At 39.6% G+C, this 16,494-nt stretch overlaps 1 protein-coding gene across 3 annotated transcripts in view; it reads right to left on the bottom strand.

The window, feature by feature from the left end:
- The window catches only part of si:ch211-196i2.1 (collagen alpha-1(I) chain), a 93,645-nt gene that overhangs the window by 40,580 nt on the left and 36,571 nt on the right, over positions 1–16,494 (bottom strand). For all 3 annotated transcript variants that reach the window (XM_054757730.1, XM_054757729.1, XM_054757731.1), the window contains exons 13-23: positions 14,956–15,000; positions 14,821–14,874; positions 11,627–11,671; positions 11,471–11,524; positions 11,215–11,259; positions 7,455–7,508; positions 4,841–4,885; positions 4,687–4,740; positions 4,511–4,618; positions 2,411–2,464; positions 1,958–2,011 (exon numbers count right to left, since the gene is read on the bottom strand). In XM_054757730.1, the coding sequence (XP_054613705.1) occupies positions 1,958–2,011; positions 2,411–2,464; positions 4,511–4,618; positions 4,687–4,740; positions 4,841–4,885; positions 7,455–7,508; positions 11,215–11,259; positions 11,471–11,524; positions 11,627–11,671; positions 14,821–14,874; positions 14,956–15,000 (612 nt within the window). The remainder of the gene's footprint in view (positions 1–1,957; positions 2,012–2,410; positions 2,465–4,510; positions 4,619–4,686; positions 4,741–4,840; positions 4,886–7,454; positions 7,509–11,214; positions 11,260–11,470; positions 11,525–11,626; positions 11,672–14,820; positions 14,875–14,955; positions 15,001–16,494) is intronic.

A 16,494-nucleotide genomic window follows, 5' to 3' on the forward strand; every position in this document is an offset into this window, starting at 1 on the left:
AAAACGTTGTGTTGCTGCTGGCTGTTCACAGTATCCAAAGGATACTGTAAGTCTGTTTTCTTTTCCAAAAGAGGAAGGTTTAAGACAGGACGAATGGACAATGGACGAAGCAAGTGCAGAGATCAAGAGACAGAAGCTGTTCTTTGCAGTGACCATCACTGATGACTGCTATGAGGAACACTTTTACAAAAAGGATTTGGCTTGAAAGTAGGGTATAAACGCATTTTGAGAAAGGATGCTATTCCTGACGTGGTACACAGAAAAAAACAGCTAATAATTGAAGGATAAGAAATTCCAGAGTAATTTACACTTACCAATCTATGTTTTGAAGGCGACCAATCTTCAAGGCTTAAGTCCATGTTCTGTAAGTTCTCCATTTTATCTTCCTCTTCGAAAACTATTGATACATCGCTTAAATCTTCGCTATAATCGCTGTAAACATCCTCTGTCTCGTACACCACTATGTTTGTTTACCTGACTGGTAGTACCCCGATGGTGTCACTGCCAGAAATGAGGCAAGAGCTCGTTCGTCATGACTGCCGCCATGAACTATAAATGTACTATAAACTGTAATTTTTGCGAATTTACTGTTCGCTTTCAAAAATTGAACAATGTAGAACATAGTTACAAATAATATATAACATATTCAAGCAAAGCGTCTGTGTAGGCTCTCAGTTGTACAGGAGTTGTCCAACGAGGGAAAGGCTTCTTGAGACGTCATCTGTACTTCTGTGAAGAAGGTGTTGGACGTTTTGCTCCTCATCCGAAGACTTCGTCAGCGAACTAACAAGTGCTGGTTCCCGATCAAAGGGAAGTGTAGCTCCCTGTAGTTGGGTATGAACGACTCTGATACTGGCTTGTTAGCATCTATTGTTCTGGCTCGGCTCTGGCTCCACATCATTTGCATGACTAAGAGCTGTGGGTTCCCTTTGATCGGAGGTGCTAATGGAAGGAGAGGATTAGACCACAACTCCTCCCAGTCTTAGTGTAAGGAACCAATAGGAGGAGGGCATTGGCACACCAATTCCGCCCACTCTTACTGTATTTAAGGCCTAGGCTACCAGCACTTGTTAGTTCGCTGACGAAGCTCTTCGGATGAGGAGCGAAACGTCCGACACCTTCTTCATAAAAGTACAGATGACGTCTCAAGAAGCCTTTCCCTCGTATTCAAGCAAAGTTGATGAATCATGTCAGGGACCCTTTAACGCTCCACGTCGCCGCAGCCTGAGGATTTCTTTTTTAGGCGCATGTCACGCAACGCTTGTTGCTTGTGGGGCGGCCCAGTGTGGCGTTCGCTGGCATATCTGGATTTCGAGGACTGGGCTCTTACACTGTGCAGTTATACAACAGTACAGTCAAAGTATCTTCCTGTTGGAAAACATTGAGTGAATTGAATTGTGAGTGTCCTATGCTGGATTCATAACTGCACACTCTTTTTTTCCTCGCTTTCTATTTAAATTACCATAAAACAACCTAATTATTTACAATTTAAAGCAGAGAAAATAAAACGGTGGGGTAGCGAATGGCGAACCACCAATAGGCGGGGGAATTACTGTACTGAATTTTACTAAACTACTATGGGAGTGGGGCACAGACCATGCAAGAGCCAGTTACATTTCAGTCAAGACCTAAACAAAGGCGATGATTAAAGAATTTAGTTAGCCTTTTTCTTGTTTCAGTTTGCTTCATGAAGCAAATGAAAAAAGCTTGCCTTGTGTGGCAGATGGCACCTGCTTTGTAATGCACACTACCACCACCTGCAGGACTGGAGAGGAACAGTACCCCAGGCATGTCACTATATTTTTTTAAGGAGTCACCTGACAATCGTTAGGCCTTGGTGGAAGTCTGCGCTCTAATGAGTGACATTCTAGTTCTGTCTCATTTTATGTGTTAAAATGCCGTGAAAGGCAACATGATGGATTCAAGACTAAATGATTTACATGCAGTTGTTTAGTACCTTGTTCCCTCTGGGTCCACGTTTGCCAGTTCGGCCATCTGGTCCTCTGTTTCCCTTTAAGAAGGTTCACACATTAATGAATGTGACAATTAAGAAATGCTATTCCACTTGACACAACAATTGTTGATCAGGATTAAAAGTCTGAAATACGCAATCTCAAATGTAGCAGCAAAGAGTGGAGGCGATGCTTGTCAGCTAATTGGAAACCTGCGTGTCAACGCACTGCAAGACAGTGTATCTTTCATTAATCACTTGCTGGTGTGGGGCTCTTAAATCTTGATAAAATTATGTTAATCCATCGTTAAAGTAAAAGACCAATTTCAGGCCTCAGATGATTTACATCCAGTTCTAACAGGGTAGCTGTTAAATACAAAATTAGGGGAGAAATATTACATCACATTTGGAGGTTTAGAGCCACATATGACTTCATGAAGTTCAGGGACTCAGACCGACCTTTAGTCCACTACTGCCCTGTTCTCCCTGTAGACCAGTTTCACCATTCCCGCCCTGAAAGAGGAAAGATAAAAGTCAGTGAAGCTCATCCAGGTTGTCACCCTCCTCAGGCACCTGCTCATTAAAAACATTTCATACAATATCCTCACCAAAGACTACATGTATTGTTGTCAAGGATCAGGAGCATGCTTACTCTAGCATAAATTACAGCACAACCTCGGTTAGCGTGTTTTTCGTTTATCCATCCATCCATCCATCCATCTTCTTCCGCTTATCTGAGGTCGGTTTGCGGGGGGCAGCAGCCTAAGCATGGAAGCCCAGACTTCCCTCTCCCCAGCTACTTCGTCCAGCTCCTCCCTGTGGTTGCTGAGGCGTTTCCAGGCCAGTTGAGATACATAGTCTCTCCAATGTGTCCTGGGTCTTCCCTAAGGCCTTCAATCGGTCGGACATGCCCTGAACACCACCCCTGGGAGGCGTCTGGGAGGCATCCTTACCACATGCTGGAGCCACCTCATCTGGCTCCTCTCAATGCGGAGGAGCAGCGGTTTTACTCCGACTTTCTCCCAGCTGACATTGCTTCTCACCTTACCTCTAGCCACCCTACGGAGAAAACTAATTTCCGCCACTTGTACTCGCGATCTTGTCACTCGGTCACTACCCAAAGCTCATGACCATAGGTGAGGGTAGAAACGTAGGTCGACTGGTGAATTGAGAGCTTTGTCTTCCGGCTGAGCTCCCTCTTCACCACAACGGACCGAAGCAGAGTCTGCATCACTGCATACTCAGCACCAATCTGCCTGTCGATCACACGAGCCAGCCTTCCCTCACTCGTGAACAAGACCCTAAGGTACTTAAACTCCTCCACTTGAGGCAGGATCTCATCCCTGACCTCCAGATGAAATTCCACCCTTTTCCGGGCAATAAGCATGGACTCGGTTGTGTTATTAATACACTGTGTGAGTCTAACTGTGTTTATCACGAAGCATCCTTGCTAGCACCCTTAGATTGCTGGAACTAGATCTGGAAGTTAGCTATGTCGCCCGTCTATGAAGTCATCAGAGGTTGACCCTCAAAAACGTTAACACAAAACACGTTTTTCAAATTTTACGATTACAGTTTCAGTTGTATAGCATCAAATAATTCTAAATGCATAGAAATGATGAATGAGAGGACCAAATGAACATTTAAAGTTACATTTACTTTCATTAAAGATGTGACTATTCCCAAAGACACAATGTGGTAACAAGATCAACGCCTACCTCTCCAAAACCACTTTCCTGTTTTGCTTCCTGTTTTATTAAGGTGAGAAACACGACTGAATTAAAAAAAAAATAACTCATGGCCAAACAGGAAGACGGTGTTGAAGAAGAAGGTCTGCTCTGCCAACCACATCATGTCTTTGGGAACAATCAAGTCAAGAATGTCTTTAGTGAAGGTAAAAGTAACATTAAATGTTCATTTATCAATTTCATTCATCACTTATATGCATTTAGAACTGTTTTATGCATGTAAAACTATAATTGTAAAACTGTATAAATGTATTTTTAACCTTTTTGGCTTTCTCAAAATGGTTAATTGGATTTATGTGATTTCTTATGAGAAAAATGTATTCGGTTAGAGTATGTTTCAGTTAGAGCCGGACCATCTGCAAGGAATTAATTACGCTAACCAAGGTTCCACTGTATACCTGTATCATATCTCAGCAATCAGTATCAGCGGATGGTGAAAAGCTAATCATATATTTAGAACCAGTGGCCAAAATGACACTGGAGGCAAGTTGGTGAAGTGAGGTGCAGAGTGACGGGGATTGATGGAGGGAGTTCAAGCTGCCTGCAACCCTTCATTTACTGGATGATGTGCTCTAACTTCTGAACCACTGTTGCATACCTCAACCACCTATTAAGATACACCTTTTAGTGCAAGCTGGACACATCATCAGTGATGTGCCCAAGGTCACGAGGTGTTTTGGGTCTTACATCAGACACCATGGTTGATCAGGTATACCTGCATACCTCAACCACCAAATGTTATGCATCCCAAGGGTTATTCATTCCAATGTATATTCTGATTCGTCAGAAACCAAAGTGTTGTACATGGTACCTCACTGCCTTTGGGGCCAGGCTGACCCTTCCCCCCAAAGTAACCTGGAAATCCGGCAGGGCCCATCTCTCCCTGTGGACCTCTAATTCCAGCTGCCCCTTGCACACCCTAAGAGAAAAAGACTTTGACTTCCACCATGGGTAATACGTATGTTTAGAAACAGGTCTTGCTTCTACCTTATCTCCTTTAGGTCCTGGAATCCCCTTTTCTCCGTCTGGGCCACAGGGACCCTGTAGAGTAAAAAGCAGTTTTCATAAGTATTCCAATTTGAAGTAAATAGTTAAAATAATACAATTATTATCTATTATAGTGTCTTTTAACTGAGCTTACCGGCACTCCAGGGAACCCTGGTGGACCCGGCTGCCCTGGTGCACCCTGTAAATAATCACACCATATCAGACTATAAAAACTATGAGAAATCAGAATGCCAATGAATCAATACAACATCCTATTTGCAAAGTAGAAGATGGCTGAGATTTCGGTAGGAATATACATCATTGAATTGTTACGCAAAACAAGTGTGAATATTAGGGCTGTCCATCAAAAACAATCCTCTCCACAATACTTACAGTAGAAACTGCATTAACAGATATCCTAATAGGTGGGGCAGACAGCCGTTCTCACTCACATTCACACCTATGGACAATTTTGTCTCCAGTTAACCTAAAATGCATGTTTTTGCGATGCGGGAGGAAGCAGGAGTTACTGGAGAAAACCCACACCAACATTGAGAGAACATGCAAACTCCACACAGCAGCAATTGGAACTGTGAAGCAGAGGTGCTAACCAGTATTGTTTTTTGTTTTTCACGGAGCAGTTAATATTTTACTTGGATGATACAAAGGGTATGAAAGAATTGCACTGTAATAATTAGTGGTATTTAGTGTTTCAGCTGCACAAGAAGAGACACAGCAATGAAATGAACGGTGGTTGGAACCATTTTTGTCCGCAATGAAACAGTGATGTATGTTTTTCTTTGAGAAAAACACTGAGAAAATCAACTACACTGGAAGTGCATATGAGATTTTATTTTAGTATTTCCTTTACTGACAGTGGAGCAATAGCGCGGCCTCGCCCCAGGGGGGCGCCGCTCTAAAGCAATACAGCCAGCAGAGAGGCTGCATGTCCTGAGCATTCATGGCTGAACAGTCAAGCTGTATCTTGTCATTAACTTCCTGCCTTTTTTCCCTATGTTTATGATCCACATTTTATACTGTTATAATGAGCATTTACAATTATTTTTGCAAGTTGCAATAAATATGGCCAAAAAGGGCACATTTTGACTTATTTTTCTAAAGTACAAAACATCAGCAGCTGTTATTGTGACACGCTAAATTGCAGTCACTGCCAAATATTTGGCCAAAACGCTAAGGCAGGGGTGTCCAGCGTGCTGCCCGGGAGCCATTTGCGGCCCGCGGAACATTCAAAAAAATAATTCAACAACAAAACTAAGAAAATAGTAATAACAACAGCAAAAATGGAAAAATCTGCAGTAATTTTACAAGAATAAAGTCAAAATATTAAGGGAAAAAAGTTTAATCTACTGAGAATAATCATTATTAATTATTAATTATAATTATTAATTATTAATTATCGTAATCATAATTTTATGAGAATAATGTTGAAATATTTTATGAGGAAGCATAAAGCTGGAATATTAAAGAAAAAAGTAAAAAATAAAAGTCATAATAATAAGGAAATCAAACCAAACAAAATAAAATGGTAATTTTGGAAAATTACGTGGGGGAAAAAAGTTCTAATATAATGGGAATAAAGCCAAAATATTAGAAAAATAAAGTCATAATATTTGTGTAATATTACATAGTCATAATATTAAGAAAATGTACGAGAGGAAAGTTGAAATAGTCAGACAATTAAAAAAAAACAACAGCAGAAATGAAAAAAAAAGACTTCTGTCATTTTGCAAGAATAAAGTCAGAATACTAAGAGAAAAAAGTCATATTCTAATTCATATTGTAATTTCATATTTGTAATTTTAATTCCAAAAATTTTGCAATTTTCTGAGAATAAACTCGTAATATGAGGAAAAATAATGTCATTTTAGTAGCGGAGAGTTTCAATAATAAAGAAAAAATGTTTTTTGTTTTATTGTCGTAATATTATGAGAAACAAACAAAACAAAATAAAGTTGTAATTTCTGAAAAATTAGGTTGGGGAAAAAATTATAACATTACGCGATTAAAGTAAATTTATTAAATGCATTTTATGGGAATGGAGTCTTAATATTATGAGAAAAAAATTACAAGAAGTTTAAATAGTTGGACATTTAAAAAAAAATCAACAACAGCAGAAATGGAAAAAAGAGCAGTAATATTACGAGAAAATGTCATATTCGAACAAAAAAAAGCCGCAATTTTAAGGGAATAAACTCATATTATAGTAATATACTGTATACTACATACTAATATTATGAGGAAAAATAATGTCATTTTAGGAGCATAGAGTTGAAATATAAAAAAAATACTGTATATTTATAGTTAGCTTTTTTTTTCAAGTCGTAATATTATAAAAGACAAACTAAACAGTTGTAATTTCTGCAAAATTAGGTTGGGGAAAAAGTTATAGTAATATGTGAATGAAGTCAAAATATTATGGGGATACAGTCATAATATTATGAGAAGAAAATGTACTTAAGATTAAAGATTACTTATAAAGAAAGTTAAAATATTTGGAAAATGTATTAAAAAAACAGCAAAAATTGTAAAAAGAAGAGTTAAGGTCATACTAATAATACACTATTTCACCTATATCACAAAACTGAGATGTATTTTTTTCTTTTCATTTTTCAGTATGTGGCCCTCGGTGGAAAACGTTTGGACACTCTTTAAGGTATTGAGTCTAATTCAAATACAACGAATAAGGTAGATGACAGGCTAGTAACACATTCATCAATTTCCCCGGGGAACATCTATATGCCACTCACCACTTGCCCTTCAAAGCCGGGTTCACCCCGTGTACCCATGACACCCACAGGCCCCTAGGGTGCAAACAAAAGAAGGAAATAAGACGGTAGTCGGACTTTTCATGCTGGCACAACACAGAAAACCTACAGCTGCACATGACGTTTATCTACAAACAGTACGACTTGGATCAAATCCACATAATGCTTCCCTGCACATTTACAATTCAGCATTCACGGCCAAACAAATATGCAGATTTTTGGTCAAACAAATTTGTATTGTTCTCTGAAAATATTTTTTTCATGCAGAAAACACATCTCATCCACTGCAAGTTGGTAATAATGTAGAAGTACGTGATAATACAGGTCAAATGTACAGAGTCCATGTACCACTGTTTGAAATCCCACAATGTTTATGTCTTTATGCTTCACCGATGTTTTTTCATCAAGCGTTGAGATTTCATACTTAAGTTTGGCTCCAGAAGCACGAGGTTCAGCCATCGTAATATCGTATTTCATTAATGGAATTTCAGCAGGCCAGCAGTGTGAATTATGTAAACGTGGCTGGGAGAAACGCCTTCTCCGGCAGCTAGCCTCTAGCACAGGGGTGCCCCTTATGTTGATCGCAAGCTACCGATCGCGAAGGTAGTTTGGGTTGATTGCGTAATTGTGATTGCTGACATTAAGCGCCACTCCTGATTTGCTATTGGTAAAGATGAAGCGGTGAACAGACGTCGCAAGCTACACACGGAGATGCAACGTTCATCTTTATTATTCTGATTATGGATAAACTAACTCAGCGGTAAGATGCCTACATCCATAGGAAAAGTTATCCGTTCAATTGTGATGGTTAGTTATGCAGAAAAAAAGTGAATTGTTTGATGGCTCTGCTGCGCGTCCTGAACTCCACTGTAAAAACGTGTGTTCTCTGCACTTCTGTTTCTTAAAGTGTTATTTCATGATTAATTGGAAAATGAGCTCATTGCTGATAACTTTTAAATATGTTGCCTTTTCGACTGCATTGTCTTTTGCATAATCATTTTCATTTCTTGTCCATTTGTAACGTTTGATAGCAAATGCTAATACCTGAACTGTATGTAATGAACACTGCGTAGCTATTTTGACTGACATACTGTATTACCGGTACTCAGTTTATGTACACAACTATTGTGGAATTATGTGTAATTATCTTTATTGCCATATTGAATTGTGAATTACTGAATGATATTAACTACTTTGATTACCAGTTAACTTACAAAACTGTGAATGTGAAATACTAATCATTAATATTTAGTACAGTACAGTTTCAAAGTTTATTGATGGAAAATGTCCTTTGTGCCAATGGATGGTAATCACATGAGGCGTGGATGTTGAGAGTGGCGTGGGAACGTTATCTCAGCCATGGGAAGGATGTACATTTTGGGACACATCATCAGTAGTGTACGTTTGAATCAGTGGGTGTTTCGGCCTTTCAACACTACACACCCTCATCAAAGGCGGCCAACTACAAGGTGATCAAGCCTGAGCCAGTGTCCCATGCCCACTCATGATAAAGTAGTGCCTGGAAAGTGGAGGGAGATGAGCTAGGCAGTAAGGTCCCAACCTGGGATAAAAAAAAACTGCCCCGCCCACCGGGTCATTGCTCAGCCTCCCCCCTTGCCCCCACACCCCACCCTTGGGTAAGGGCAGGAAGGAAGGGGGTGGGTTTAAAACTTCTTTAGGGTCGTCAGGTAGGTACCCTCCTTCATTGATGTTTCGATGAAAGGCCCACTGATAGCCCCATGACACCTCCAGAGAGCTCATCGACAACACCTGGCATCCCAGGTGTGCGACCCCCTCTGCTTTGAGCCCAGCAAGTGTCCTTGCGCTTGATCCACAGCCACTGGCTGCTTCTTTTGGCCGCTTCAGAGACTGATCTTATTGACTGTCGCAGAGCCTGTCCATGAATGCCAAGGTCTTCCATAAACCTGATGGTAGAGGAAGCCACCAAACCTCTGCACCCTACTTCAGCTGGATAGACCTTGGCCTTCCATCCTCGTTGTTGTGCATCTGCTGCCAGATCTGTGTAGCACAGTTTCTTTCGTTGGTAGGCCTCTTCAGTGGGATCCTCCCATGGGACCGTGAACTCTATGATGTAGACCACCTTTAGTGAAGGGGACCATATCATCAAGTCTGGCCAGAGGGTGGTGGTTGCAATCTCTGGGGGAAAGATGAGTTGCTTGCCAATATCAACTAGCATCTTCCAATCCCGGGACATGGCTAGCTGTCCAGTTTCTGGTTTGGTAGCTGGGTGGTTTGGCTGTTTCTGTCCCTATCGAACGAATGTTGGCACAGAGATGGATTTGGCAGCTCTCAAGGGCAAGGAGTTGATGGTGTTTCTCTTGCTTTCAAGTGCTGCTGCCAGACTCTTGAGGACCTGATTGTGTCTCCAGGTGTAGAGGCCTGTGTGAGGCTGGTCCTACAACTGGTCAAGATGTGTTTGAGAGAATTTGGGCAGAGGGCGCAGGTTGGGTCCTCACGATACCACTGGTGAAGGTTTTTTTGGGATGGGAGCACATCATATGTAGCTCTTATGATGAAGCTGATGTTTCTTGCTTCCATTTCCCAGAGCTGCCTCCTTGTGATCTTTCTCTTCTCCATGCCTTCCCACCTCATCCATTGTCCCTGCTTGGCAAGAGAGACCGCCTTGGCGATTCTTTCAGCCTGATCCATTTACCACCTTTGAGGCTGAAGCTTTGTGCCAAGTTTGTTGATTCACTGCAACGCCAAATCCTCCTCACAATGTTGTTGTGCTTCAGGGCTGACGTAGCACGCTGTACTGCGTCGGATGGTGTCCATTTCCTTCCCGTTGACAGAGGTGGAGCTGCATTTTTGACGGTCTGATCTCTGGAGTCCTTCAATGTCATCTGTAGTCTCACTTTAGAGCACTTGTATTCTTCAGTGAGGCTTGTGATAGGTGGTTGAAGATTAGATTTGATATACTGTATATGTTGTATGCTTTATAGTAAGAGATAGATCATGTCGACTTGCATGCTGAAAAAGTGCGTGCACCTCTGATATACATGTACAACGTACATAATTACTCATATTCTAAATATATATTTTCTATGTTTATAGTAGGAGGCAGATCTTTGCGACATTTTAAAAATTACACAGGCTGAAAAAGTGTGAGCACCCCTGCTCAAGGCTAACCCGAACCAGGCTAAAGGCTACACCGTGACTGCGTCTCCACCCATTCGTGGATCACCTTAGTGGTGAGTACCTACTGTATATATTTTACACTTTAAATGTGTTTCATAAGTGTGGGAGGCATATCTAGGGCTTAAACCCGGATTGTGTTACGAGTGAACCATTGAAAAGAGAAGGGGAGGTTTCTGGAGATTAGTTTAATCTAGTAATTACAACCTTTATTGCAAATATTGATCCGAAATCGAAGGAGAATGTCAAAGTGAAGGAGTAGACGGAGGTGAAACTCAAATCTTTGTCAAGCACCCGTGATGCCGCTCGGGTAAGAAGGGGAAAGGTGAGTTGATTTGAGGCAAGGAGCAGACGTGTTACTTTTTCCCACAGCGGCTAATACATTTATACAAATGCCGTTAGAGTATCAGTTGCACAATAAATGACATTTTACCTGTTTTTCTTTTTAATTTAGCTAGTTGTAGCAGGGGTGGATAAGTAAACGAGTTCACAGAGACAAGTACCCTTGAGTCCCGATTCAGTAAAAAAACTCAAGTTTTGAAAAATTTGTTCATGGCTCCTACATTTCTAGTAACAACATACTTACAGGATCTCCTTTCGGCCCTGCTCCACCGCTCAGTCCCGGAGTTCCCTGTAAGATAAGTGGAACATAAACACACTGTGGGGAGTTTGTTAAACACCAAAATGAAGCACTGACCCTCCTCATTTATGTTATCCCCTCGGGACTTTGAGAAATTAGACTGAACCAGAAAGGTCATGAATTGTACAGCAATGTTAGCATGTTTTAGTTCAAATTTCGACACTTGCCAAATGATGACAAATTGCGTCTTTAACGTACTTACTTGGGGACCCCTGGATCCTGGAGGACCCATCTGTCCCTCCAAACCTGGGGGCCCCTAATCAAAAGCAAGTCAAGAAAATAAAGGCATGTTAAAACTGCTGGGAAACATTTGACGGAAGCTGAAACGCTGCAGCATAAAGACATTGAAAATTCATACCTGTGGGCCTTTGCGGCCGACGCTGCCTGCAGGGCCTATGTCCCCCTGAAACAATATCAAAAAGTCACACATAAAGTCACTCACTTGAAAAGTAAGTTAGAAGTCTTCACATTCTGAAAACTTTTTTGCCAATAATACTGTTCTTAATTTAAAAGATAAGAAAGTGAAAATAATAATTGATATCGTGTAATTGTGATTGCTCAAAATACATTTGGTCAGATTTGTATACAGTCCTCCCTCGCTATATTACGATTCGAATATCACTCCCTCACTATATCATGTTTTTTTTCCAAAAAATAATTAATAACTGATAGCTGTTTTGTAGTTGACTATGGCCTATTATGAGTCAAAAATATTGAAAGACAAGACAAAGACACTGTGCACAATTATTAGGCAAGTCAGTATTTTGACTATATTGTCATTTTTATGCATATTTTGCAACCCCAAGCTGAATAAACTTGAATGCCTTTTGGGTTTAGGCATACCAGGTGATGTGCATGTGTGTATTGAGGGAGGGCGAGACCTTAGTAGATCAACACCCTTTATTAGGTGTGCACAATTATTAAGGCAGCTTCTTTTTCTCTGGTAAAATGGGCCAAAAAAGAGTTTTAGCAGACTCTGAAATTGACGAAACTGACGAAATTGCCAAGATATTAGGACGTGATCACAGAACCGTCAAATGTTTTGTTGCAAGTGCACAAAAGGGTCGCAAGAAATGTGTTGAGAGAAAAACATGCAAATTAACTGCCAAATATTTGAGAAAAATCAAACGTGAAGCTCCCAGGAACCCATTACGTGGTGTTCAGTGCTCAGAGACATGGCCAAGGTAAGAAAGGCTGAAACCCGGCCACCACTGAACAAGACACACAAGTTGAAAATCTATGACTTGGCCAAGAAAAAGTTTTTTCAAAAGTTTATGGACTGATAAGATGAGAGTGACTCTTGATGGACCAGATGGACGGGCCCGTGGCTGCATCAGCAAAGCGCAGACAGGTCCGTTCCAACTCAGACGCCAGCAAGGTGGAGGTAGGGTACTGGTAAGGGCTGGAATTACTAAAAGATGAGCTTGTTGGGCCTTTTCAGGTTGAAGATGGACTCAAACTCATCTCCCAAACCTACTGCCACTTTTTTCACACAGCGGTACAGGAAAAAGTGTGCATCTTTCAAGAAAATTATGATTTTTAAGCAGGAACATGCTCCATCTCATGCATCCAAGTAGTCCACTGCGTGGCTAGCTAGTAAATGTCTTAAAAAATAATGACATGACCTCCTTGCTCACCTGACCTAAACCCCATTGAGTACTTGTGGGCCCTTAAACGTAAGATTTACCGTGAAGAAAAAAGGTACACCTCTCCGAACAGTGTCTGGGAGGCTTTGGTTGCTGCTGCACAAAAAGTTGATGGTCAAATGATCAATGTATTGAAAAGAAGGGTGGCCGTATTGGTCACCAATTTATTTTTGGAAATGTCAGAAATATTTATTTGTAAAGTTTGTGTTGATTGTTTATCATTCTGACTTAAAAAAAATGAAAGTAAAGAGGTGAAATGGGAATATTTTTTTTTCTTTGAGTTGCCTAATAATTGTGCACACAGAGATATTCTCAACAAAAGCCAAAACCTCACTTTCACCACCTTAAATATTCAAGTTTGAGGTTTATTAACATTTTGGATTGACCAAGAGCACTGTTATTGTTAAATAATAAAACTAATAATCAATAACGAAAATTGCCTAATAATTGTGGATGCAGTGTAGGCATCATAATGTTATGAGCCATGACGGTAGATTACATTACCTTTAACACTACATGGAGACTGGCTACTAAGCCAGCAGGGCCAAGCTAACATGCCATGAATGAGATCCAATTAAAAAAAAAAAGATTCTCCTCTCATTCTGTGTGGAAGTGGTATGTTTTTGACTTTTTTGTCCTTCTTCCCCACTCCGTTTGAAACACTTTAAGTTTAGAATAAGTAAATTGGAGATGCTAACTAGTTAGCTTGCTAGTTTGCTATACTAGCGGCGGTGGTGTGTTATGTCCCCGCAGTGATCCCATAGCCTGTGCAACGTCATGTATACAAAGAATAATCGGAGTGTAAAGGTGACTATAGGGGTGTTCTTTCATGTTTACAGTACTCTAATAATGTTAAAACCCGTATTTAGAAAGTCATGAACAGGTTTTCGATACTCAAAAAAAATATTCAATTTATTAACATTGAATCCTGCTGACATTCACTTATAACGTCAGTCACCAAGTCACCGCGATAAATGAGGGAGGCCTGCAGTATTGTGTTGTGGATGTTTAAAAGGAAGCACATGCAGCGTATGTGCCCAAAGTGAGACCAATGGGCCTTTATTGGCTGTTCGTATATTCTAAAAATAAAATTAGTTCATTATCATAGTTTATTCATTATCATATATTCCACAAATTTGCTTGGACATCAATAACACACGGCTAAGATGATGATTTATTCAGAAAGCTTCGCATGCAGGCTGTTGACGACATTTCATGTTTTGACGCAATATAAAAATGAGATCTGCTTAAATACATATCTCGCTTGAAAAGTAATTCCATATGTGCGGTGGAAGACGACATAATCGCACGTAGCTACACTGACGACGTCGCCCTTCATTATGTCTCCAAAGCGCAAGTCAGACTCCCCCGATGGCAGTGCGCCAAAGAAAAGGAACGAAGAAGTGAAACCAGAAAAAATGCTTAGCAGGGGGAAAGTAACAGGGACAAAAAAAGACCACAACTTTATTTACACCGAGTGAAATGAATACACTCATCCCTTTATCATTTATCGTGGTTAATTGGTTCCAGACCCGAATGTGATCAGTGAATTTCCGGAAAGTAGGATTCCTTATTCATAAATGGAATATTTTGATAGTTAGAGCATAGAAAACCTGTTTACCACCTTCTAAATAATAACGTTTTTAACATTATTAGAGCCTTCTAAACATAAAATATGTGCCTTGGCTCAATAAAAGTTGGGAAACACTAATGTCACGGAGTATCCATTCCCTTACAATCAGGAGAGGTTTAAGACATTTATTCACAATATCAATTATTTCCCGACGAACACTGACCTGGAATTTCTGTCTCCAGGAACATTACAATTCCCAAATTCTTTACAGATTTGGTTCAATATTTACATATCATTTCTAAAGCACTTAATACTTCTGTGGTTTCATCTTACCCTTGAGCCATTAACTCCTTGAGCACCGACGTGTCCTGTAATGCCTGGTGCACCCTGTCACCGACAAGCATACAAAAACCGTAGTAAAAGGCAAAGACAATTTAATCACATCTGTTTGTCTGTTACTCAGCTCACCGGTGGACCCAGCGAACCTGGAAGACCATCCAGTCCGTGCTCCCCCTGGCACCAAGCAGAAGCAAAAGTTATAGTCCATAATTACACATACTATGACTTACTATATACAGTAGACCAGCGGTGTCCCAAGTACGGCCCCAGGGCCATATGTGACCCACGGCTGTTGTTTTTTTTATTGGCCCGCGGCACATTCTAAAGATAAAGGAAAAAAAACAAAAACAACAAGAGCAACACTGGAAACATCAGCAGTCATTTTATGAGAATGAAGTCCAAATAATCTGAGAAAAAAGTTGTCCAGCGTGTACCCCGCCTCTCGCTCGAAGTCAGGTGGGATAGGCTCCAGCATACCCATACGACTCTAGTGAGAACGAGCGGCATAGTAAATGGATGGATGGATGGATAATCTCTTAATAGTATGACAAAAAATAATGTCTTTTTAGTAGCATAAGCTTGTACTATTAAGGAAAAAAAATGTTTTTATGTTCTGATAGTATGAAAAAACAAACAAAAGTCTAAATATTAAGAATTAATAATATTAATAAAGTCATAATTATGAAATTGGTTTAAAAAAAGTTGAAATAGTTAAAAATATATATATTTTTTACAAGAATAAAAGCAAAATATAATAATGGTTTAATTTATTTTGTACATGCATACATGTTAAATTGGAATACATCACATATTACAATTCACAGTTCCACATGTCCAAAAAGGAGTAGAAGCAAAATTTATTTAATACTACCCCCTTTCTACTTTGCTAATAGTTCTGAAATAACAGAAGAAAATGATAAGGCAGTATAGCAATGGGGTACAATAGGAGTTCAAGTTTGCAAATCAACATAAATAATTTATATTATTATTTATTATTAATTACGAGAAGCAACTGTCCAAGAAGAAAGTTGAAATAGTTGGGAAAAAAACATCAGCAATGGAAAAAATAGCTATAATTTTACAAGAATAATGTCAATATATTAAGAGAAAAAGTTGTATTGTAATGAGAAAAAATGATGTCATTTTATTGGCATAAAGTTGAAATGTTAAAATATATACATATATTTTTTAAATCGTAATTTATGAGAAAAAAAAAATAAAGTTGCAATTCTTGGAAAATTGGGTTGGGGAAAAAGTCATAATATTGAGGGAATAAAATGAAAATATTATGGAAATAAAGGAATAATTACAAGAATTAAATTTACTCGACAAAATGATTATTTGTAAAATGAAATTAAAAAAAATGGAAAAAAAGGGCAAAGTCTAAAGTTCATACTAATAATGCGCCTTTTCACATACTGTATATCACAATGCTGACATTCTTGAAATATATACCGTAACTTCTAAGCATATCTACATGTGTTGGTATCAAACATCAAAAGTGGCACTTGCATCTTTTGATTTTTCAGTATATGGCCCTCGATGGAAACAGTTTGGACACCCCAGCAGTAGACCCCACATTAGTCCTCATGATAAACCTCAAAGGCATCCATTACTTCAGAAGACATACTGAGAAACATTAGGTGTTACGTGATCAAAGCACCTGAT

Source organism: Dunckerocampus dactyliophorus, chromosome 17, assembly GCF_027744805.1.
Source record: "Dunckerocampus dactyliophorus isolate RoL2022-P2 chromosome 17, RoL_Ddac_1.1, whole genome shotgun sequence".
Lineage (NCBI taxonomy): Eukaryota > Metazoa > Chordata > Actinopteri > Syngnathiformes > Syngnathidae > Dunckerocampus > Dunckerocampus dactyliophorus.